We start from the raw sequence: 23,863 nt of genomic DNA on the forward strand, positions 1-23,863 counted from the left end.
AAAAATGGTGCTCGTTAAAATCTGATGTTAAATCAAGTTTGATTTTGGGTTTTTTTTCACTTTTGTCAAGTCAGCTTCTCACTCCCGAGAGCGGCCATGTCCACACTTGAATAGAAACACCCCCCCCCCACAAAACCCCACTTTTTTCCTATTCAAAACACTAACAAAACAACAGTACCACGTGAAGAAGAACATAATGCCCGTTACATGGAGCATGTTGAATGATTTTAAACTAGTGTTTCACCCAAAGACCTGTCAAGTCAGAACCACATTAACTGTAAAGACTATTGGATAAAGTTAACTGTTGAGTTAATGTCAAAGGTCACGTAAATACTTATAGGAATCAACTTGTTACATTTCAGTCTTGGAGACACATCAAGTGTTCCAACGTTAGACAGTCAAAGCAGCCCAGAAACAGGTCAAAAGGCACAAAGCACTGTTAGTCTCAAAGTCGAGGCAGCGCTGTCAGAAGTGGATATTCTTGTGAGACACTCCCACAAGAATTTGGCTGATATCAAGGTCCGAGGTATGTGAACTTACATGTAATTGGGAAATATCTTGCTTGGTCAAATTAACTACCCGCAGTGATTGAAGCAAACAAACACGCTGTAATATGCAGGATACAAATATCCATCAGCCTCAGCTTAGTCTGTGAAGGCAAGTCAATTTACGTTGTTAACCAAATTTAATGAAGATACCTCCAGTTATTTTAACCACTGTCGTCATTAGTGGATCACTATTTGCGTTTCATGGTACCATTTCGCACTTAAGACTTTACTAGTGTGACCAAGTGGCCCTTTAAAACACCTATCGGATGAATGACAACACCTGACGGATGAATGACAAGTATAAAGAAGTATATATGCTGTAAATGCAATAACTACTTTAAAGTAAGTTTAGACCATAACTGACCATGCTTGTAGGGGCTACCTTAAGTGTGATTTCAACTTCAAGCCATGCAGACAATCTGTTACAGAGAGAGTGTATGCTTCCAGCATTAAATGACTGTATTTTTTTGTAAGGATAGTTTATCAAACCTAACAAACGTCTGTTGTGTAGGTCTGACAGCAGAGTTACTTTTATGGGAAGGTGGACTTGTTTTAAAGTCCAGGTGAGTTTGGTTGGTGCACTGTTAATAGACTGTAGAGCTCTTTCTATTGTCCTTTTGGAAAGCGAGAAGCGATTACAAGGGATTAAAAGTGATTAGGTTTTGTTGTGGTTTGACATTTGAATTTGTGTGCTGTTGCCGAGAAAAAAAAGGCATTGCGAAATGTTGTCTGGTAAATTAAAAAGGGACACACCAAAAAAAGACGCCCCATAACATAATGCACAATCACACTTTAGGATGTAACACTTGAGGTAACAAAAGTCAGTGCACCAGAGCAATACGTGTTGGGCTGCGACGGCCCGCAAAGGAAGTTTCGAGGGATCAGAGGAGTCATTGTAAGCGACAAAATAGAGAGACAAGTCTTCGCTATTGTTTTGTTACAGGCAGAATGATCTATCAGTCGTCGATCTTAATGCCAATTCGTATTATCCAAAGGTAAAGTATAATTTTAATGACGTGAATTGAAATCTTTTGGCATTTCGCGCAAGCAGCTTAGATTTGTAGAGATTGTTGACCTTTCTCATTGCGTGATTGGTCAGTGTGAGCCTCGTGGTTCATCTGTTGGACAACATAGTCCACAGAGGAGAGTTGACATAGTCGAGCGTGGCATTTTTTGTTCATGTGCTCTAGAAAAAAAAATTAACCGACTCATCAGTAAATGAAATTAAAATCGTCATTTTTGAGGTCAAGGTTACTTGCTCAAGAAAGGCTTTTGTAGACATTTTTTGTCAAATTTGTGTAATACCAAATTCAAAGTAGAATTCGTTTCCTGGGCATTTTTTTTTTCAATTTTAAATCAAATGAATTCTTTAACTTTTACCTTAAAACGTATTACCTACACTGCTCAATAAGTGTCGGTGTGTTATTCAGCCATTGTCGCAAGTGAACCATTCATGGTCTCGATGGTATGTAATTATTATTGTTTGAGGTCTTTACATACATATTGTTTAGTATCTTTTCTGGTTTGTGTTGTCAGATTATCTCTGTGGAGAATGAAAATGTCTTTGACTTGGAGGTAAGAATAGACACAAGTTGACCAATGGATGCGAATTAATTAAAGGAAAGTAGATTTGGGTTTTGCGTGTAAAATTTCATGCTTACAAGGAGAGTTTTTCTTAGACGTTCACTTTTTTTTTTTTCTTTTTTTTTATTTTTTTTTTTGTTTCGCTTATATTGTTCATCATTCAGGTCACTGTATGATAAATTGAGTGACCTGAATAAATTCCGCTATGAAAAGAAAGATCTTTAGTCTTGGAACGTATTTTTCCAGAATCGTTACGTATTTATATTTATTAAAAACTTAACTCGCGTATAGGGTTATAGGCCTTAGATGTGTTGCCATACTTGATGCAAAACTTTCTTGTAATTGTCTCTTGAATATATTTAAAGCAACAAAACACGGATATAAGTTACCACTTACGTTACCTTTGTTTGGAAAAATATCTTCCTTTCAGTTCAAATACTTCAACAATACAAACCAACCAAAGATAAATGAGCCAAGCACTACTGACCTTACAAGACCCGATGGAAACCTTGAGTTGAACATTGGCAAGATAAACATTGTCTTCCTGTATCGATTCATTACTGAATTGTTGGTGAGTGTTGCTAGCTTTGAAGAATATGTTTCTGTCATCGAGATGGTTTTTGTATCTTTGTTTTATAAACGATCATCCTGAAATTCTAACCGTGCTAGAAGGTATACATTGCTCTGAAACTGTTGACATGTTTTTAAATGCTTAGCATTCTGTTGATTTCTCATCTTTCAAAAGCAATTTGTCGAGCCCTTAACAAGTCCTCAATCAACTGAATATGTGAAGGCAACTGCACAAAGAGCGGCAACTGAACAGGTAAATGTTGTATTAATTTCTGTATTATTGCCTTGTAGTCCTATGATCTTCATCATCGACCTCGTCCTCGCGTACACTGTTTCTCTTCCTCATCCTCATCTTCTATCTCTTTATTGTCCACATCCTTTTTACACAAACCCAACACTCTCTTACTCACCCTCATGTCATTCCTCATCCCTTTTCTTATCCTCGTCCACATCTTCATTTTTATCCTTATCCAGATCCTCAGCCTCATCCCGTCTTCCTCCTCATCCTCGGCCGCCTCGTCTACATCCTCCTCCTTATCTTCTTTCTCACCTTCATACCAATCGTCACTGCCATCCTCATCGTTGTCATTCTCCCCCTTAGCCGCTTCTTGGTCCTCCTGCTCCTTCTCCTCCTTTTCCTCCTCCTCTATCCCTTATATCCATCCCCATTCTTATACCTAGCCTCGTCCTCATCTCAAACCCTGTTGTCATCTTTATCCTCTTCCTCCCCCTATTCCCATCCTCATCCCCATCCCCTTACTCGTTGTTATTTATCTGCATTCTCATCTTCATGTTCTCCACATTTCAGATTTCTTTTGCTCTTGTTTATGTTCTCTTACGCATTCCCCTCAATTGAGATAATCACTCACTCATCCATCGTTTTACGCACTCCCGCTAGCGGCTTCCGCTTCTCTTCTCGGCCCTTTTTCCTTCCACCTGAATTCGCCCTCACTGTGAACTAAGCTACTTCTTACTCAGTACCTTCTTGGGGCCGCGCCCCGTTCCCTCGCCTTTTCTTACTATTGTCCGTTTTTTCTTGTTTTTCTATTTTTTTGTTTGTGTGGCAAAAAATAAATAAACCAAATAAACCACATCCTCGTCTTCATCCTCATCTTTACTGACATCCTGATCCTAATCTTTATTCGCACCCCATCTTTATCTTCATCCACATCCTTCCCTTATCCCCTCGCTCATCCTCATCCAAATCCTTGTCCTTAATGACAATCTTATATTTATCGCCGTCATCTTTATCCTCATCCTCGTCCTCACCTCAGCCTACATCCTCGTCCTCGTCTTCAACTTTATCTTCAACCTCATCTTTAACCTCCTCCCATCATCATTTTATCTTCTCCTTATCCCTTTCCTTATTCTTATCGACATCATAGTCCTCACCTGCATTCTTTTCCTCCACCACACCCTCATTTTCAGCTTCATCCCTATCCACATCCTTATTCTCATCCTCATCCTCGTCCTCATCTTGAACATCTTCATATTTGTCCAAATCGTGGTCCTTATTCTTATCCACATCCTCGTCCTCATCCTCATTCACTTATTCATTCTCATCTTAATCCTTATCCTCGTCCACATCCTCTTCCTCCATTTCTTCCTTTTGCTCTTCCTTCTCCTCATCCTCATTCTTATTCTTATGTTTGTCGCATCGCTATCATAAGCATCTACGGTCTCCAAACTTGCAGTGTTTCCCCTAGTGTTATGTCACGTCGTCTGAATTTGCATCTATCACTTCATTGAAGTCTCTGACTAACTTGCTATGCTGTACAAACTGTGGCTGAATCTCTCCAACCATAGGAACATTTTCCTAACAATTTGAATTGCCATTTCTACAGATAGAGTCACTACAAAGCCAAGGAACCCGCATTGGGTTGCAAGTGGCCATCAGTGCTCCACTCATTATAATTCCACGCCACTCGCACTCGGTGGACATGCTTCTTGTTGATCTGGGACATCTGGATCTTCAGAATGAATTTGATCTTCTCCCATTGCCAAATGAACACGACAACAGGGAGACTGTATTTGATGTCATGGAATTGTCCCTACAATCAGTGCAACTAACGAGGTAGGATGGTTAGGACCTGGAGGTGTTTTTCATCCGAGGCCTTAAGGAAATTGGAGTTAATAGATTCAAGTAGTGGAATAAAACCAACATACCGGATTGGTAGTCTCTACTGGAATACTTTTTAGGCTTTAAAGACCAGAATTCTGCAACAACATTGACTGACAAACAATTTTCACTCGACGCTTTAGATGACTTTCTTTCGTCAGTCACCAAGAACATTTCTGTTCAAAACAACTCTCACCCGACGATCACACTATACCAGTGAACAAGTTAGGAATGTTTCTCAGAGAATAACAGATGTTTTTCTTATCTATTCTATCTGGTTGTAGAGGTGTCATGGATTTGAGTTCATCTGCTGTTATCAAGCGGCATCTCATCGAGCCAATAAAACTTGATGCGAACATAAAACGTTCACTGTTGACTTCTTGCCAAGACGTCCCTATTCTAGAATGCTCCGCCACCTTGGACTTTGTTAAGGTATTTTTTATACCACTTTTTGTGACTACTGTCTTTAATATTGCTTTTAAAACGAAAATATGGAATTATGTCAGCGCGATCAGACTTTTAAATTCCTTAAATTTGGCCCTCCGTTTGGCAAAGGAGTACTACTTAACGACTTCCTAGAACTACATACCGTAGAAACTTTCATTTAGAGCTTTCTGTCCTGGTGTATGACAAACTGTTGACGAGTTCACCCGAACAAATATGGATTCGCTCTTTTCAACACATTATTTCTTTTTTATCTATCTACCCCTTTTACGCATTCTTTTTCCCTACCTTTTTTTTTTTTTCCTTTTTTGTCCAGTCACGTATGCATTCAAGTGAATGTTGCACTGTTGTGTTTTTTCTGGCAATGTTTTAAAAGTTAAGTTCGGGGCTGTTGCATCAAATGTCTGAATTCTGTTATTTTTCTTTCTTTTCCCCCCTATAGATGAACCTGGGACAACAAGATTATCACGTTCTCGCCACACTTTTCCAAGAAAATCTAAAAGAATCTGATAGTTTTTTTGTGATGGAAGGTAAAAACGCGTGTTTGTTGTAATTAATATAAGGAGTATTAACTGAGTGATCATCCATTTATTTGTTGTGAAGATAAACAAAAAGTAAACTTCCGATGTCGTTCGTTTTTTTAGAGGAAAAGCAACCATCTCAAAACATGGCGGAGGAGCAAACAGAACACATTGAACCTACCAATGCATCTAATACTTCAGCAGGTGTGATTGTTTTGTTTTTGTTTTCTATTTGGAGCGCGAATTTATTTTAATCTTTCATTGACACTACAATAGCAGTGGGAGGGAAAAAAACAACAAAAAAGAGACTAGCGAGACCGAACAGCAAAGAAGTGTGACGAGATGCATTCCCGGAAAGTTTGAAGTAAAAAATATCAGTTGGAATGTCCATAGTGATAGAAAGAGTCAGAGAAAACGGCCCGGAAGAAGATGCCGAAGAGTGAATGTGTGGAGGGACCTCCCGCGTGGTTCCCACCTACTTCACCCTATTACTGAAATCTAAACCCTGCAGCTGTTTCCAGCCGCCATGTTGGTAGTGGAACTTATGTGGAGACTTAAATTTTACTGCATAGTATTGACACTATTATTGTTCTTTTATAAAGGAAGTATAACTGCTTTTTTCAGTAAACCACGTTACACACGATTATCGGGTGGTCTTTCTTTATAGAACCTGGCGCACCTGAAGAAGCTGCCGTTACAGTGTGGGATCAGATGGTATTCTCATTTGATCTTGTTGGAGCGAGTCTTACTCTATACAGTAACGAGAGAACACTGGTATGTTATATGCAATGATATAGAGCATTTAATTTTACAACAAAGTATTGTAGGGTCACACAAGGTCCCAAGGTAAAGAGATGTGTTTTATAAGCTATTATGATAGGCATGTTGCCCACAACTCTTTCTTTGCTGTTAAGCATCTTGACGTCTTTTCACTGTTACTGGACGTGACGGTGAAGGTCCCAAGGCAGCATGCCTTCCTAGCTAGTTATTAAGATACTGAACAATGTGTTTGTGATAGAATTGTTGATTATTTTTTTACGGACACAGCAAATGAGTGACAGAGTTGGAAGTATGTTATATACCGTGACACTTCACCGTTTTTCTTAAAGTAGTTGTGCTTGCTTTTTTAAGAGGCTGTCTCTGTAAAAGCCACCCACTCAAATTCACGTTAAAAATAATTTTGCTTGACACTCTGGTAACTCTGATGACTTTACTATATCTGTTTAATCATGACAGTACTGTTAGGAGTCACTTTAAAAGGAGACTTGAAGTCAATAAGGACCAAGAAATCTCTTCTAATTTTATAGCAATGTATATTTCTTGTTTAAGTGTTGTTAAAGATTACTGCGAGGTACATTTAATGTGTTTAACTTTTGCAGGATCCTTTTGATTCCCAGTCGTCGTTTTGCGAACCAGCGACAAGGTTATGTTTGTGTGAAGTGGACAAAAGTGTGGTGACTGTTGTCTTGCCCAGTGACAGCTCTGTTCAGATTCATTGTATGCTGAATGGCTGTGTGGTCGAAGACGTTAGAAAAGGAACAATTTCTGCCTTTCCAAGGTAAGTGTGAAACAAATGCTTTTGAAAAAGGTTTGCTTGGTTAAGAATTTGCTCATGAAGTTCGGCATTTTTATATGGTGAGTGTGAAACAGATTCTTCTGTCATAGGTTCGCGTCCTTTATGTGACTGATATAATATTTTCATTTTTGCCCAAAGGTTAATCGACAAGAAAATGGCGACATATGCCAGTGTTACAAAATCTTCTTCCAAAGAAATGTGTGACATAGTTTTCTGCCAGTTGCCCTCAGGGGAGATGAAAGGTTTGTTATTAGTTTTGACAGTTCTTTAAAAATAAATTTGTATCAGGTAGTAGAACCTGTTACTTTTCTCAGTGATCTTAAACACTTGAGAATGTGTTGACCACCGCAAAGCCAAACTCATCGAATTTCGTCAAAAATACTAAGTTGCGCACCTTTTTTCTCGGTGTTTGGAAAACTGATAAAATGCTGTCTCTCGTGTTTAATATATTGCTTCAAAGTAAGTATTATTTTTACAGTTGTTGTTCTTTGTTCTCAGTCGACATCTCCTTACAAAATGCTACAATCTTTGTAAACTTTCCGTTTCTACTACCCTTACTGGAGTTCTTCACCACCCAAACATCCGACTTGCATAATCAGCAACAGCATCATGTTACAACCGCCAGCCAAACATCGCTCGATACTGCCCCTGTTCGAGTCTCTGATCCTGCTATAGGGGACGGAGATGGGACATTGCATAGGCTTGAAAGTAAAGTTATCGCTGCAACTAGGACTTTCAGCCAGGTAGATGCTGCACCATTGCCTGCTCAAGGGAGCCAGATGAAGATTTCTGTTCATGGCGTGGTAAAGGAGCCAGACATTGTCTTACTGTCAGATGCCACAAGGAGCGATAGCGAGGCACTTATTGTCCAGGTAAGTTGAAATAAACTAGTAATACGTGACTCGCAGGGCGTCGCGAACTTGGTTATTTTCTATAACGGACAAAATACATCAGACAGAATACAAAACAATAACAACAAATCTTAAGAATTCGAAAAAATAAAAAAAAAAAAATAAAAAAAAAAAAAAATTTTTTGGTTTAAATTTTTATTTAAAAAAAAAAAAAAAAAAAAAAAAAAAAAAGCAGAAAAAAAAAAAAAAAAAAAAAAAAAAAAAAAAAAAAAACCCCCCCCCTCTTTCCCCCCCCCCCCCCCGCCCAAAACCCCCCCCCCAATTAACCAGAAGTCGATAAAGGTAAACCAGTCGTCATACCGAATTTGGGAAACTGACGTTTTGTTTGTTAGCGCTCCATAACTTTGCTATGACGAAGGACAAGTGAAGGGCTAATACTTGAAACGATAGCTTTCCAAATTCAATATGACGATGTATTTACCTTTATCAGCTTCGAGTTGGTAATCAACAAAGTGTTTGGCTTGCCTGCCGACGCAGCAGACTAAAAAAGTAAGAAACTAAACATATAAATTCAAGTATGAACTACTGTGAAAATAAATGAACATGCTTTGCTATAAATGCAGATGGATCGTTCTAACAGTATGCAGCTTATTAACACTTTTTTTTCTTAGCATTTCTCTATTGAATTTTGTTGCAAGGGCCGTGAATGTAGCCAAGAATAAAAAAAGTCTTGTTTGTTAGCTACCTTCTTTAACTGAGATGTCCGCTAATGTTAGAATGGGATATTTTAAGCCTTCTATTATTATTATATCTAATTATAATAATTCGCTTTATCTTGGCTGTGTTAGTTACAATTCTGTGCTTGCTATAAGTTTGCTACTTTATATGTTGAATAAGATATATGTTATTTATTATTAGCACATTTCTTTTCGCGGGTAATTGTGATAGATTTATAGATTTATGAAAGGAGTAAAACAGTGCTTATAAGTAAAGTACTGTATTTTGGCGCGTTCTTTCATTTATAAAAGAAAAAAAAAGAAAACTAACATTTTCGTAAATTTAGGCGGAGGTGGAGTTTAATTTCAACTTGGAAGACGTGAAGCAGGTGCTTTCTGCAAATCTGACAAATCTCCAAATGCAAGCTTCGCAGTTTCCTGATGTGAAGAGGACATCTTACAAGGTAACTTAGAAATTTACATTTCATGAATTGTGTTGTGAATTGGACATAGAGAACACTTTATTCTCCAGTCATTTGCAGAATGACCAGTCACAATTTTTGCTGAATATAAGCAGGGGTTTGTTTGGTTTTTTATCCAGGTGGACATTTTTTCTGTTTATCTTATCTTTGTGGGGCTTAAATTTTGCGATATCGTTGAAAGGAACTAAATTTCGCTAATCTGCATTCACAAGGAAGTAGACTCTGGTTAACATGTTTTTTTTTTTTTTTGCTACATTTTACTGCACAGGTCATCATTAACGATAAGTCTTCTTAGGGCAGTATTTTCAATTTCGCGATAACTTTTTTCTCGCGGACGGGTCTTAATTTCGCGCTTTTTTGAAAATTAAGTCCCGCGAAATAAAGCAATTTTTATATAGTTTGGCGATCAATAACAAGTAAATGTTTCTTTCAGGTTTTGAATCCTTGTTCCCTAACGTTCAAGTACTTAACACCTGCTACTAGTGAAGGTGGTCAGGACATTGCTATAACATTAGAGGAGATGGTGTTTGACTTCTCTCCTGGACTCCTGACCACTGTTAGTAATGTAGTTACAGCGCTAACTGGACAGCAAAAGGTTGGTTTGTCCCTTTGACCTGCATTATGATTTGATTTAATCTAAAAGGCTATGGGGGCCGTTCGTTTTCGATGGCGGCATCAACTGTGTGGGACATACTGCCTTACGATATCAAAGCTTCGTCGTCCTTCACTAATAATTGTCACGTGTCTGTGATTGAGTTTTCCAGTGCGATTTTTACCGCCCGTTAGTTGCAAATTGGAAAACCGTGTAAACCAGCTGCGATTTCAGTGCGATTCGATAGTAATTTCACTTTAATATCCCCGGGGGTCCCGCGTTTCATAGAAATTCTAGCGATATCGTATTGAAATTACAGCTGGTTGCAGCGCTAGGGCGACAAAAATCGCAGTGGTAATTGCAAAAGAAATTGCACCAAAATGACTTGGGTAAATTGACCTTCCCGCATTTATGAGTACTATGCTACAAAAGTTAACCACTGGTTAGCCGGTAATACCGGTTTCGTAGCGTGCAACTTCTCCTGAATGGGAAACTGGTATATAGCAGCCTACCACTGCCATTTTCGTTGGATTTCCCTAAAAATTAATTGACCCTTCCTTGGTGGAAGGATGCACGTGTACTGTGAAAGGTAATTTAGGGTTTTTCCCTCATTATCAATCAAATTTAGAACTCAGAAAACCAAATCACATTTAAACTTACCTAAACCAACATATTTCTTTTTGTACATTGTTAAGGTTGACGAAAGTGTTCAGACAACAGGACAAGAGGTCATAGCTGCTCCAACTGACTTGTGGGATACTAAATCAGCCTCGGCCGAATATTGGTATAAGAAAAAAGGTAATATGCTTATTATGTGCCATTTGTTCAATTTTTTGCATGATAATTTTTCCAAGCCACGCTAAATTAAAATACAAAACGAAGTTCTGTTTTGTTTATAAACTAATGACACATATCTCACAATATTTCGTTTATAGCAACTGAAGATTCCAAACCCAAGTTGGTGACACGGAAATCAACTGGTGATAAGGTAAAACATGTTAATGTTTGGACTTCTATTCTCAAGCTTGGAATAACACTTTTACTTTAATAACAATCCTCCCCTTGCGAAACGCTGTGGTCTAAAAGTTAGTGCGCCGGACTCTGACGGTCCAGCTCGAGCCTTGGCTGACGTCACTGCGTTGTGTTCTTGGGCAAGACGCTTTTCTCTCATAGTACTTGGGTAACCCTGCGATAGACTAGCATCCCATCCAGGGAGGAGTAGAAATACTCCTAGTCGCTTCATGCTACTGAAAGTGGGATAAGATCCGCCCTGATGGGCCACTAGGCTTCAACGCAGACTTTTTACCTATGTTACCTAGCTCAGTCAAAGTGTAAATCGAGGTGCATATTTATTTACACAACTATCTATAACATCATTTATCCAACGTCATTTTTTTTCGTCATTAGCTGAGTTTAACAACAAAAGAAGTTCAAGTGGTTTTGGTGAACGAGATTGAAGGTGCCCATGTTCCTTTGCTGTTGGTTCGTTCTTTCGTTTCCGCAAAAGTATCTGATTGGGCAGCGCAGGTAACGTGATGGTATGCATAATAGCAAATCCAACAAAAACGAAACTCGAAGATGAGGGTTTTCCAATACACCCAAAGTGAGATAAAGCGGCCTTCACACGACAAACTATTGGCCAACTCGTGTTGGCAAACTCAAGTTGGTGTGTGTGAACGACGCAACAACGGCAAACAAGTTGGCCAACTGTTGGCGACAAAATAGAACTTGTCTCTATTCTCACCAACTTGTTTGCCAACTGTTGTTGTTTCATTCACACACACCAACTTGAGTTTGCCAACTTTAGTTTGTCGTGTGAAGGCCGTCAAATTCTCAGAAAATTATCTTCAAACGAAAGGTTATTTTCTTCATGGTAAATCAAGGAAATATTTTCCAGTTCAGAGTTGATGTTTGTTGTTAAGACTTGCTGGGATTCGATTTTGTTTTTAAATTAGCTCAAAGTAGAAGCAGATGTAGCTGTGCAAGTTTCTTACTACAATGAGTGTCTGGCGGCCTGGGAACCATTGCTGGAGCCGGTAATGGTCGAGGACGAGAAGACTATGTGGGAAGTACAACTTAAGGTAAACGCTTATTCCCACAGTAATTACCAATTAACTATCTATACTCCTCGTTTACCAGAAATAAACGGCCAAAAGTGGTCATTGTGATACATATATTTCAATAAACGTTTCCCCGACCAAAACTTAAAGACAGGACCGAAAAGTTGTATGGGTAGAAGAAGAGAGCAACTGCACATGTTAAATACTAATAGAAAATAATGACATGACAAACGCGAATTTGCACTTATTCTTTCTCTGCAGACATGTTCTAACAAGAAACTTTAAGACTTTTCAAAACTTAAAGCCACTCTACAGTGAAAGTAAAGCTACAGAAAAAAGACCTCCTGAGAGGAAAACAAATTCATGAATTCTTCACGTGCAAAATACAAACTTGTACATTCCCTATAGACCAATATGCAAAATTCCAGTGAATACCCAGACCACCATTCGGTCTTGTCTTTAAGCTTTAAGCTTTGATCTGACAACGTTAATTGAAAACGCTGTAAGTATATAAAATCAAATCCCACTAAAGAAACTATAAACCTGGGACAAGTTTTATTTCGCAGTCGCTGGGGGCAATAGGGCTTCCCCCTTCTTAATTGCACCCAGTAACGGTGCAATAACAGTAACGGTGTCAACTGGCTGCCTGGCTCCACTAGCCCTTATGGTTATTCCAGGCAGCCAGTACTCTTACTTTGTTTAATTTTATCTTTGTATCAATGTTTTTATGTAAGTGCAAGAGTACATTTAAGGTTGTTAAAGTAAAGGCCCCTTCTAGTTTCTAAAGTAGCGAATGTTTCCTCTTTAGCTTTTTCTGGCTGAAGGTTATGTATCAAGCTTCTCTCCAAAAGACGTGGAATCGTGTGATGGTCCTCCTCGAGACAAAACAGATGCTTCGCGATCTGGAGATGTTACCGATTCTGGTTTGCGCTCTCTTGCTCAAAAAAGGTCTTCCTTCAGACGATCTCAGCGATTGTCTTCGTTAAGGTGTTCTGGAAGGCGTGGATGGTAAGAGTTAACGAGCTGTTCAATAGGCCATTTCCGAGTTACCCTTTGCCTCTGTTTCAAAACGAGTCTACGTGCGAAACAATTCAAATGAAAATGAGTTTGATTTGCGTGAAAATGGGCCTGTAGGTGAAACTCATTTTCATATGAATGGTTTCGCACGTAGGCTCGTTTTGAGACAGAGGCAAAGGGTAACTCGGAAATGGTCTAAGCATAATCCAGAGATCGATCTATTTAACAAAAAGTTATGTCAAAGTGGGATTTCTTTTGTAGTATTTATTTGCGATTTCGGCAATTTTACTTGCGCGTCGCTCTAAGGCAGGCTATCGAAAATTAGACCGCTCTTGCGTAGCCAATCAAATTCCCAGTTTGCCTAATGCCCGGTCAGTGGGTTATGCTGATACTTTTCGTCCTATAGTGCTTTACGTGAGTTGCTGTACGTACCGTTATGGGTTAGTCGTATGGAGGATCATATAATCGCTTTCCATAGTGGTCTTTGTGAAAAGGAGAGTAATGATGGATTGATCTCATTCTGTGGGAAAGCCGATAGTACGATTCACCGCTGAACATGTGTCTGAATGGGTTATCGACTCAGATTTCATCTTCAATTTTTCGTTAACCCGTAGAGACCCCGTAACTGAAAAGCCGTTTCCCTACGAGATTGAGAGGTTAAACCTGCTAACCCTAAACTTGAAAGCGTGGCTTAGACTTAAAGGCTTGGCCAAACGGAGTCACAAGTATGCGCAGGCTATGCATTTGTTTGGACCTGCTACTGTTTTTGGCCACAACTTGCGTGCACTTGTTTTTTGCGATGACTTGCGTTTACTTTGGCCGGTATCAAAACTTGTGCGCTAGTCGGCGGAAGTTGATTACCACCCAATGGGAGTAATGTTCTTTACTTCAAGTACTGGATTGCAGCGGGTGCGGTATCTTGAAATGGCTTTTTAGACAACTTTGCGTTCCCTTGCTAGATAACTTACGAGTCGGTTTGGCCACTCAACACAAGTATTTACACATGTTCAACTTGCTACTACTTGCAACTCCATTTGGCCAGGCCGTGAAGGGCACGATCGGTGACTTCAGACAGAAAAAAAATAACCGTGTAAATACTTTTAAGGGGAAATAACTGATCTCTCATTGCAGGCCAGGAAAGAGACAAAAGCGGCGCTACTATCCAACTGGCACCACATCTGACGATGAAGATGATCTTGACTATGAAGGGGCTTTGACCACCTTTGTCCAGTCAACGCAAAGAGCATTCATAGACCCCTCCGCCAAAAGCGAGCATGGTCTAGACTCTGTAGATGCACCACCGGATGAAGTCGACGCTGCAGACCGCGATAGACAGACGCAAGCCACTTATATAGTCATCAATTCACATGATGTCATGCAGCTGACTGTTACCCCGAAAGCTATACAGATCCTAACTGAACTGAGCGAGGTATTATAGTAGAGTGTTGCCATGTACCACGCGGCCACCAAAGTTTTGAATTCGATTGCTATTTTTTTTCTTCACAAATTTAGGCTGTATTTTGCTGAATGATACCGTATGGGGCGTCTTAACGCTACTTTCATTTCAGATAACTGAAAAAAGTACCATTGGCGTACTGTATTTCACGTTTCTTTCTGAATTGTTTCCTTTCTTTCAGGCTCATTGTTTCTCTTAGGCTAATGTCAGTTTGAATGTTAGATTCAGACAAATTGTAGCTTTTTTTTATAACCAACTGTGGTATCATTGTTTGTTTTATTTGTTTTGCGTAGCTATGGACAGTGGATAGAAGTAAGAAGCTTAGAACAGTTCCAGGGCCAACATTTGCTATTCATAATGAGGTAGGTAAGATGTGAAAAGCTGGACTAAGAAAGTAGTAAAATTTCACATGTCCGATCTCAGTTTCGTCAACGTTTCCCTTTATATCGTTTTTTTTTTTGTCTTGGCTTGGTGATGCAGGGTTTGTCGCTTAACAAATACGAAAGTGTGATATCAATTCCACACCACTTCCACGTCCTTTACAGTCACCAGCTCAGCGCCACGAGGAAAATGAGTTCAGCAATCCACTGATGAATGAAGTCACGGCGACCATGAGATGGGATTGTGTCGCGCACGCGACAGGACGGGGAATTCGGCCTGAATGAACGCACCCAAATGTCAACATGATCCTCAATGCTCGGGCCACCCGAAACAAAAGAGAGGAGAAGAAAAGTGGGAAATCGTCGCAGGACCACTCACGGAGCGACGAAATCACCGAGAATGAGTCGCCGTTAAGACAATCAAAAGAATGGGAAGAGAAAGATGAATCATCTCTAACCGGGAAGCTGGACTGTTTTGCCCTGTAACGATATTTTGTTTGCGTTACTAGACCTACAAGTCGCATTACAGCGATTTTCACTGGAGTGTAGAAAGTAATTCACGCATACTTTGGGTTTGCATTACTACGCTTTGTGATTGATTTAAAAACTGACGCGACTTTTTTTGACCAATCACGATTTAAACTAAAACCAATTGTGACTCGATCGCGTACGCTTTCCCGCGCTTCCCGCTTGGTGCATGTCTGTTTAGAGAATTGATTGGCTCACTAGATGATGTGTGTCCTTTGTGATTGGCCAGGGTGAATACATTGGTCTGGTTTTACAACACTCAACTAAAAATTGACGTCATTAATTGAATCGGGACTTTCACCTCACTGACAACAACAACGACAAGAAGAACAACGACAACGAAAAGAAAAACGAAAACGACAAGGAAAGCCGCCAGAACAATTCCAGACAACGACAATGATGGCTTTGACCATCTTTGCTTTTTTGTTGTACATTTGGTACTTTCCGTATTCGTTACTGATTTGTGTACCTTTTGTTTTAGCTTGGAGTTCATTCATCAGTGACAGTAAGCGCTAAACTTCAGGTACGTCACTGAGTATGGAGGGGCACCAATTGGGTAGACTTACATTCTTTCTTCTAGGCGACGAACTAATAAAACTTGTATCTTGTCGTGGTGTAGAGATTGTTTTATATATTTACTTTTATTGGTTAAATGATAATAATAATAAATCTGGAATAAAGAAAAATTCAAATCAAACTAATTTGAAATGATTTTTACCTGACATTCATTTTATCCCGAACTAAACGAGGATGGGAGTTGACTCCTGGAGTTTGTCAGTCTCCGACATCATCAACCGGACCAAACGAGAACGAGAGCCGTCAAACTCTCATGTCTCGTGAAAATTTGAGCACGTTCAAAGTCGATGAGAGCGCATGAGAGTTTCATGCCAAGGAGAGCGAGAGTTTGAACTTTCGTCAACTCTCATCTTCGTTTGCCCCGGGCTTTAAGGAACGTATATATGATTCACAACAACTCACACCATGCACACTGGACGTGTCAATTGTACGCGTGCATGAAATAGTGCAATACTCAAACCCCTTTCGTAGAATGCCTATACTCTCCACACAGAGAATGTTCCATTATCCACTTAAACATGCGAACAGTTTATTACGTCAAAACTGATAGAAACACGTCAGTTTTGGTTATTGTAAATAGAAAGTTTTGTGCAGGTTAATTGCTACGTAAGAGTATTTTTTATAAACGCTTACATTGCAAATGTATTTAAACGATTTATCAGGTGAAGCTTTATTTTTTATTTTTTATGAATATATTACATTAAGCTGTTTGTTTTACTCAAACGTTTGCAATGTAACTATACATTTTTTTTTTGTGTTTAATGCCTACAAGTTTGCCTTTTTCGTGATTTTTTAATTAATTGTTTGACATTTTTTTTTGTTTTCGTGTCATCAGGTCTCAGATGGTGATCAACTAACGGTTCGACAGAAAATTCCAAAGCGGCCTTCTGTCAGACAGCACAGCCTTGCAGATGTCGCAGTAGACCTGGGTAACAGACAAAAATCTTCACCTTTGGACCTTAAGCGTATCTTGTCTGAGCCTCTTTTTAACCACCTCAGAGAAAAACTGCACAAAATAAGAAGAAAACGAGCTTCTTCAGAGCCAATATCCCTGGAAGCCATCAGACAACGGAAGCTCTCTCTACAGAATCCGGCCCTCTTCCAAATTGGTGAACACCTAGGCAAGACAAAATGTCTTAAGAAGAGCTATTCTCTAGAGTCAGGCGTAGGGACTAATGGGAAGACTGTAATGCCTCCTCGACGCCCTGAGTCACCTTCAAGTCGTAGCGTAGATCAGATACCGGAAGATGAAGCCATTGTTACAAAGACGAGCAACGATGCAGAAATGTTGAGTGCCCGTCCACCTCCAGAAGAACTTGAAGAGAGAGATGATCCTCATTCCACTGCTGGTAAGTGAAGAAACGTAAAGTTAGGTAATCCAGCCTCAATCGTGTGCTTCACAATACCGTCGAAAGTCAAGAAGCACAAAACAGCTGCATTTTTATGGCTGCCAGCGCCTAGGAAGCACGAAGATGTTATTGAACTTGGGTGAGGTTCATATTAACAATTATCCTCGGGGAATTCGCCTGAACTTAGCCGACGAGGCCGAGGCGGGGGTCAGAGACCGAGATTGAGCAGGATATTGTATTATCACGTCAACGAAACACAGAGAAAAAAAAACTGTTGCAGCGCACAGAGGACGACGCCTACGAATCGCAGGAATCTGAGACGGAGACGACGTGAACATTTGACCATATTGGGCAGGCGGATGTGTTGAATAATAATGGGCTATATTTTCCATAACGGTCGTACAAGCTTCAATGTGGCTCAATGCCGTCTTACTTTTATGGCTTTTTTACAAAATAAATGTTGGTACTCGCTTAGTTCTCAATGTATGTTTCAAACCACTTTCGTAGGCGTTTAGCCACCTGAAAATTGTCATCTCACATAACGAGATAAAGGTTTCTACTTAAAACGAGCCTAGTTTTGTTTTTTATACTCACGGTTAAAAGAAATACATGAGTCAAATTCGTAACCGATCTATCGTTACGGTCCCTGTCAACAATTCGATCTGCTCGAAGAACCTCGTTTTCGAAATGAGGTATAACCCTGACGTGAGACTTAAATATAGTTAACCCGACGTTACACTTCATCTGCGTGTCCGATAGCGTTTCGGATGTTATACGAACACCAATGTCTGGAATATATGTAGTCAGAGTAATCATGTATAAAACAAAAGAGACAGTTTTTCGTTTAAAGGGACAATGTCACGGCTTCTTTAACTATATGTTATAAATTTTGTCAAATATTTGCTATGAAACTAAATGTTGTAAAGAAATTAGTTCTGTGATTCGAACTGAAAAAACCATAGCTTCATTGCAGCCAAATGTGTCTCCCGGGCGTCATTATTTTACATCCGTGCCTTCTTTTAAATTTGCTGTGTTATTGAAATGTTCTTTCGCTGTTTTAAGACGTTTATATTTTTAAACAAATTTAATGGTCATTTCCTATTCCCAAGTTCGGCCAAAAACTGTGACACGGTCCTTTAATACCTTCAGGTCTTGCAGAAACTCAAGTGGGTCATACCATAGCCAATATCGGTTCTCTGTTTGGTGGAATTGTTGCACCACGTCACGCTGCAGAGAACAACGACAAAGACAGTGAAATAATAGGACCTGATGCTGATATGGACGACGACAACATTATCTCTCTGACAGTGAGTTCTATTTCTCCTTTACTAGCCCTATTATCTGATTTAGGAAGTTACCACATTCTACCGTAGGATTTACACCTAATGTAGTTAACTCTCTTAAGGTGGCTGGTATCGTTTTTTAGCACTTTCCAGCTCTTATATTTTGACTGGTCAGTATCACAAATCTTTATCAATTGATGCTACAATAATGGTATCAAAAAATGCCCAATGTTTGCCATCATTGGTGAATATGTTGTGGTTATTTTCTTGACGTCACTGGTTCCCATAGCAACAATATAACCTGTTAAAACACCCTTAATTTTGGTTTTAAGTGCTTAATAGTCCAGTTATGATCAGCATTTTAAGGTACAACTTAAAGCAAACCGATGATGACAAACCTTCCACGGAAAGTATGTTACAATAGAGACGTTTGAGACTATTGCGCAAAGAGAACTTGAAAGATTTCGCGTTCGGGCTCAACTTTGTAAGGTGCAATATTACGTAACGCCGCTTCTTTGAATGATTGACAATTCATTTTTCATATGTTTCTTTTAATTATCTTTATTCTTAGGTTGATGGATTTTACAATGTGTCATCCATCTCCATTGCACGCTCAGGATCGTATTTGCATAAACTGTCTCCAAAGGATGCCGTGCTCCGTGAGGTAATTACCTTTTCCTTTAGTATGAATGGAGGAATACGTTCAATAGGCCATTTCCGAGTTACCCTTTGCCTCTGTTTCAAAACGAGTCTACGTGCGAAACCATTCAAATGAAAATGAGCTTGATTTGGATGAAAATGGACCCGTAGGTGAAACTCATTTTCATATGAATGGTTTCGCACGTAGACTCGTTTCGAAATGGAGGCAAAGGGTAACTCAGAAATGGCCTATTCAAAATTGTGTTTCACTGAGCTTTGTCCATTTTCATGACAAGAGAGATAATATTTCAATTTGTCAGAATGCCTAGTATGGTGTTGTCTGATTGGACAGGACCCAAGATGTCAAATATCACAGAAAATTGAGACAATGTATTTTTACACCATTGAGAGATGTTATGAGCTTTTGCGCAGAATTTTGAAATGTCGGTGTGGAATTGCTGTTGGCACAGTGTACTTCATGCTTGTTCCGTGTCTTTCAGTCCCTTGGCTAATACAATTGCATTTTAATACTAATATTTTAATTTCCCCAAGAGCTGGGTCTCAATAACATTTGGCTCTCGCTACAAAATTCGTTCACCCCATGCTTCTATGTGTAAAGTTGGATTAAAAATGACTTAAGTTATTGTTGACAATACTCTCGACTTTTGACCCTACTATTTGGTGTTTCACAGGCAAATCATAACTGGTACCTTGCCGTTCAGGTAGAAATTAAAAATGGTCGTAAGACAGTCACAATTCGGTCGCCACTTCAGGTAAGATGTCAAATTTATCTTACAAGTACCTTTTGCTAATGGATAAATGAATAACCTTGTTAGAAGACTGAGAGAATTACTTCATTGTCATTAGCTGAAAGCAGGCAAATTGATGTGCACGCGTCATTATTTTCTCAGTTGTATAATAAATGAGTAATCGTCTGAAAGTTCAAGCAATTAACCCTTTAACCCCAATATCCACATACAAATTCTACTGACTGATTTTCATCCATTTTCCTATGGTATTAGTTGGAAGAATTTGTTAAAAGATCAAAGCTTTGGTGATCATTTTGTTAATTCTCGTAACCTTTTCTTTTGGTTAAGTGTTGTTATGGTGAGGAGAAATTTGTTGGTTGCACTCGCCTAAAGGCTGACAGTCATAATTTTGAGAGAGTTTTTAAATTAATGTAATTCGTGGTGTAAATCCTTAAGGTCATTGCCCCGAAATAGAACTGAACATAGATCTTTGACCAAACTCTTCGTTTAGGAGCAGGAAGACCTTGTATATACCACATAATTCCTTTTAAAATAATTCCCTTGCGAGTACTGGCAAAGTACACATTTCCAATGATAATCTATTTTTCAAACATAGGAATTGATCTGTTTTCGTTTGACAGAAAAAACTTGATCGCTGCATCCAAAATCTGAGAAAAAATTGATAGGTCACCATACTCGTTTACGAGAAAGAGACGATCTATTTTTGTAGCGGACTAAGCGTCATAGAAAAAAGCCGCCATTTTGTTTATGTGCGCGCGCTTATTACGCGTAAAATACTGCGCAGTAAGGATGCGCAATGCAATACAGGGCAATGACCTTAATAGCCCTAATGCATGTTTACGTCAACCTGGCTTGTTTCACCACCAAGCCTCGCTTTCAAAGTGCAAACTTGTAAATATTATCATGAACGAAATCCCAAAGCAGCAAAGATGAAAAGAATACCCACGTGAAAACTGCATGAAGGTGGCGAAAGGATGCGAATAATTTGCGTAAACGAGGCTTGGTGGTGAATTTTGAGCTTATGACGTTATCATGCGTAAGGCCTATTGTTTGATAAACAATATATGTGTCCAACAATATTTCAGGTTCAAAATCACCTTCAAGTTCCTGTGGACCTTTTCGTGCGGCGGAAAGAATCGTCGGACTCTAATGAAGAGCATAATGTGAAACTCTTTACTGTTGAATCGTCTGGTGTGCAGAACGTTCCTTTATATGAAGCATACAATGATCAGCTTTACGTGAAACCCAGTGATGCCAAGTAAGTGCAGCCCGGAGCTTGATACGATACATTTGATTTCCCAGTTTAGAAACTTAGGTTAGGAGACAACCATAGTTCCGAGAGGAATTGGACGAAACGAAGTCCTGTTACCAACTGATCATAACTGAAAGGGACTGTGTCACGGCTAAGTTAATTTTATGTTATTAAATTTTGTCAAATATTCGCTATGAAACTAAATGTTTGCAAAGAAATTAATTCTATGATTCTAAATGACAAAACCATAGCTTTATTGCAGTCAAATGTGTCCCCTGGCGTAATAATTTAAAGTTACAAGCAGACAAGGACCATATTTCAAAAACCCATATCAATCCGTTTCAATCTTCAACACTTTGGCCATCCGCACCTTGTTTTGCATTTGGTGTGTTATTTCAATATTCCTTCACTGTTTTAAGAGGTTATTTTTTTTTATATTTAAACGAATTTGATTGTCATTTATTGTGCCTAAGTTTGGCTAAAATCCGTGACACGGCCCCTTTAACTTGTCGATAAGCAAAGTTTGGAGAGTAGGTGCCACCTCAGTGCAAGTGACCTGGGTGACCAGAAAAATGAAAACAGGCAAATTGCAAATGCAAGGATTACCATGGCAACCGTCAACCTCCTGGCACTTGCCACACTGATTTCTCAGTGGAGAAATGTAATAGACTTACCTGGAAAGGAACCCTGGTAAATCCAGTGGTGGTAGTGGAGGGGGGGGGGGGGGGGGGGGGGGGGGAAGGTTAAGAACTAGCCATTGAACCACGAGGGTTAAACATGTGCTAGAATGCTCTCCGCTGCCGAGCGGCCAGACTCCCAGTTAACTATGACAATGAATCTAAAGGATTGTATAGGAGTGTTAAGTCACAAGAAGGAATTAAATGAAGCGTAAGCGCAGCACGCGAATTTTGTTATTGGACACCTTAAGTGCTTGCGCTCCAATTTGGTGAAAAATAGGTCGTGTTAAGAACTAATCACAATCGAGTATTTTGTTTTATTTATGATTTACAGCGTAATAAACCCAGGCGAATCATAAATCAAAGCAAATCATATTAATGAGTGTCAAAGGTGGGACACATTTTTCTGCATTTGAGTGGCCATAATAAAGAACATACTGCGTAATTTAGTTAAAGAACGTGTAGGAACTTCGTACTGCAGCGATATGGAGCTGATGCCTGTAGGGTACAGCTTGTCTAATTCAATTCACGACTTATTCTCCTTTAGCTATAATATATCATCTTCGGCGCTATCCTGGAGCACGTTTACCAAGGAAGAACCCTCTTGTGTGTTGGCTTGTTCTTCGGTGAAGGATTCACAGCATTCGTCTGCTTTCTTCATCAAGGTATAAAAACCGTATATGCACAGTTCCCTCTGATCTTTTCGTGAATACTCCTGGTTTTGTTGAAATTATCTCAACATTGTAAAAGAAGGTTTATCATTGCAAGTCCCGAGCTACCTTATTACATGAAATTTTCGCAACACGTATTCGAAGTAGAACATCGCAGCATGAAATCAGCGGAAAAACACGCCAGAGACCACAACGCAAGCACAACCCAAGGGCCGGGGAGGAAAGGGGGAGAGCGCGAGGCGGGCGGGGCAGTTGGTCGCGTTGAGGAGAACGGTCTGCTGAAAAAGATCGATACCCCAAAAATACCGAAAGAGGGAGAGCAGAAGAGAGAGGGAGGTCTAAGCGAGGTGCGGAGCGACTGCAGCGGACGGGCGCAGGCTGAGGGGCGGAGAGGAGCAAAATGGGGGGCGGCCGAAGGGACAGGAGTGTGCCGGGGGGGAGAAGAGGCGGGAGAGCAAGGAGGGACTGCGGGAAGGGGCGGATGGGACGCACGAGCGAGGAGTGAGGCCGGCCAGCGGAGTAATAAGGAATAAAAATTTCCCCTACAGACTACCAACGTTCGTCCCAAGAAATGGTTTTACGTTAAGCCCACACTGCGAGTTCCTCTTGTCGAAAATAATCCGCAGTTACTTTCGTTTTGCATTACTATGTTGAGTGATTGGTTCAAAAAAATCGCATTACGTTCTCAACCAATCAGAAGTAAAACCAAAACCAATCGTCACTCGCTCACACACGCTTTCCCGCGCTTCGTGCCGACTACATGAATTTGCATCGAGTTTTGATTGGTTTACTGGATTGCCTGTGTCCTTTATGATTGGCCAGGGTGAGTACTTTGGTTTTGGTTTCACGACACTCAATCGAAAATCGCTCTATCTCGCTATTGCTGATTTTGAGACAATCACGGTCTTTTTGGTCTTTACTTTAGCGTCGGAAGACTGCGATTTGACTTGATCATTTTAATTAACCTGTACGTTCTACAGAAAATACTGTTGTGTCCTTTATAAGGTAATTTCGATATTGATTTTGATTGCTCATTTATCGTAATCACATGTAACACAAACGATTATAATCTCGACACGTTTGAATGTTGTTTTTAAACATTTTTTATTGCTGTGACGTTTCCCTTTATGGCTTGTATACTTAACAATTATTCCACGAGCGCGCGTTGGATATAAGATGGTAGATTGTCAACGAGGCGCATA

The 23,863-nt window shown here is 39.7% G+C and overlaps 1 protein-coding gene across 1 annotated transcript in view; it reads left to right on the top strand.

Annotated features, from left to right (window-relative positions):
* LOC144657843 (intermembrane lipid transfer protein VPS13C-like) overlaps nt 1–23,863 on the top strand; it is a 113,465-nt gene that overhangs the window by 63,339 nt on the left and 26,263 nt on the right. Inside the window, exons 53-82 of the mRNA XM_078518204.1 lie at nt 363–526; nt 1,060–1,111; nt 1,492–1,543; nt 2,085–2,123; nt 2,563–2,703; nt 2,878–2,955; nt 4,547–4,776; nt 5,106–5,253; nt 5,708–5,795; nt 5,910–5,990; nt 6,454–6,560; nt 7,166–7,344; nt 7,501–7,604; nt 7,861–8,234; nt 9,277–9,393; nt 9,845–10,006; nt 10,699–10,801; nt 10,939–10,991; nt 11,411–11,530; nt 11,959–12,084; nt 12,872–13,071; nt 14,212–14,509; nt 14,830–14,898; nt 15,926–15,967; nt 16,856–17,369; nt 18,528–18,676; nt 19,224–19,316; nt 19,984–20,064; nt 21,147–21,319; nt 22,538–22,655. Of these exons, the coding sequence (XP_078374330.1) occupies nt 363–526; nt 1,060–1,111; nt 1,492–1,543; nt 2,085–2,123; nt 2,563–2,703; nt 2,878–2,955; nt 4,547–4,776; nt 5,106–5,253; nt 5,708–5,795; nt 5,910–5,990; nt 6,454–6,560; nt 7,166–7,344; nt 7,501–7,604; nt 7,861–8,234; nt 9,277–9,393; nt 9,845–10,006; nt 10,699–10,801; nt 10,939–10,991; nt 11,411–11,530; nt 11,959–12,084; nt 12,872–13,071; nt 14,212–14,509; nt 14,830–14,898; nt 15,926–15,967; nt 16,856–17,369; nt 18,528–18,676; nt 19,224–19,316; nt 19,984–20,064; nt 21,147–21,319; nt 22,538–22,655 (4,255 nt within the window). The remainder of the gene's footprint in view (nt 1–362; nt 527–1,059; nt 1,112–1,491; nt 1,544–2,084; nt 2,124–2,562; nt 2,704–2,877; nt 2,956–4,546; nt 4,777–5,105; nt 5,254–5,707; nt 5,796–5,909; nt 5,991–6,453; nt 6,561–7,165; nt 7,345–7,500; nt 7,605–7,860; nt 8,235–9,276; nt 9,394–9,844; nt 10,007–10,698; nt 10,802–10,938; nt 10,992–11,410; nt 11,531–11,958; nt 12,085–12,871; nt 13,072–14,211; nt 14,510–14,829; nt 14,899–15,925; nt 15,968–16,855; nt 17,370–18,527; nt 18,677–19,223; nt 19,317–19,983; nt 20,065–21,146; nt 21,320–22,537; nt 22,656–23,863) is intronic.

The sequence above is a fragment of the Oculina patagonica genome, chromosome 6 (genome assembly GCF_052425735.1).
Source record: "Oculina patagonica isolate OP01 chromosome 6, crgOcupat, whole genome shotgun sequence".
Classification (NCBI taxonomy): Eukaryota; Metazoa; Cnidaria; class Anthozoa; order Scleractinia; family Oculinidae; genus Oculina; species Oculina patagonica.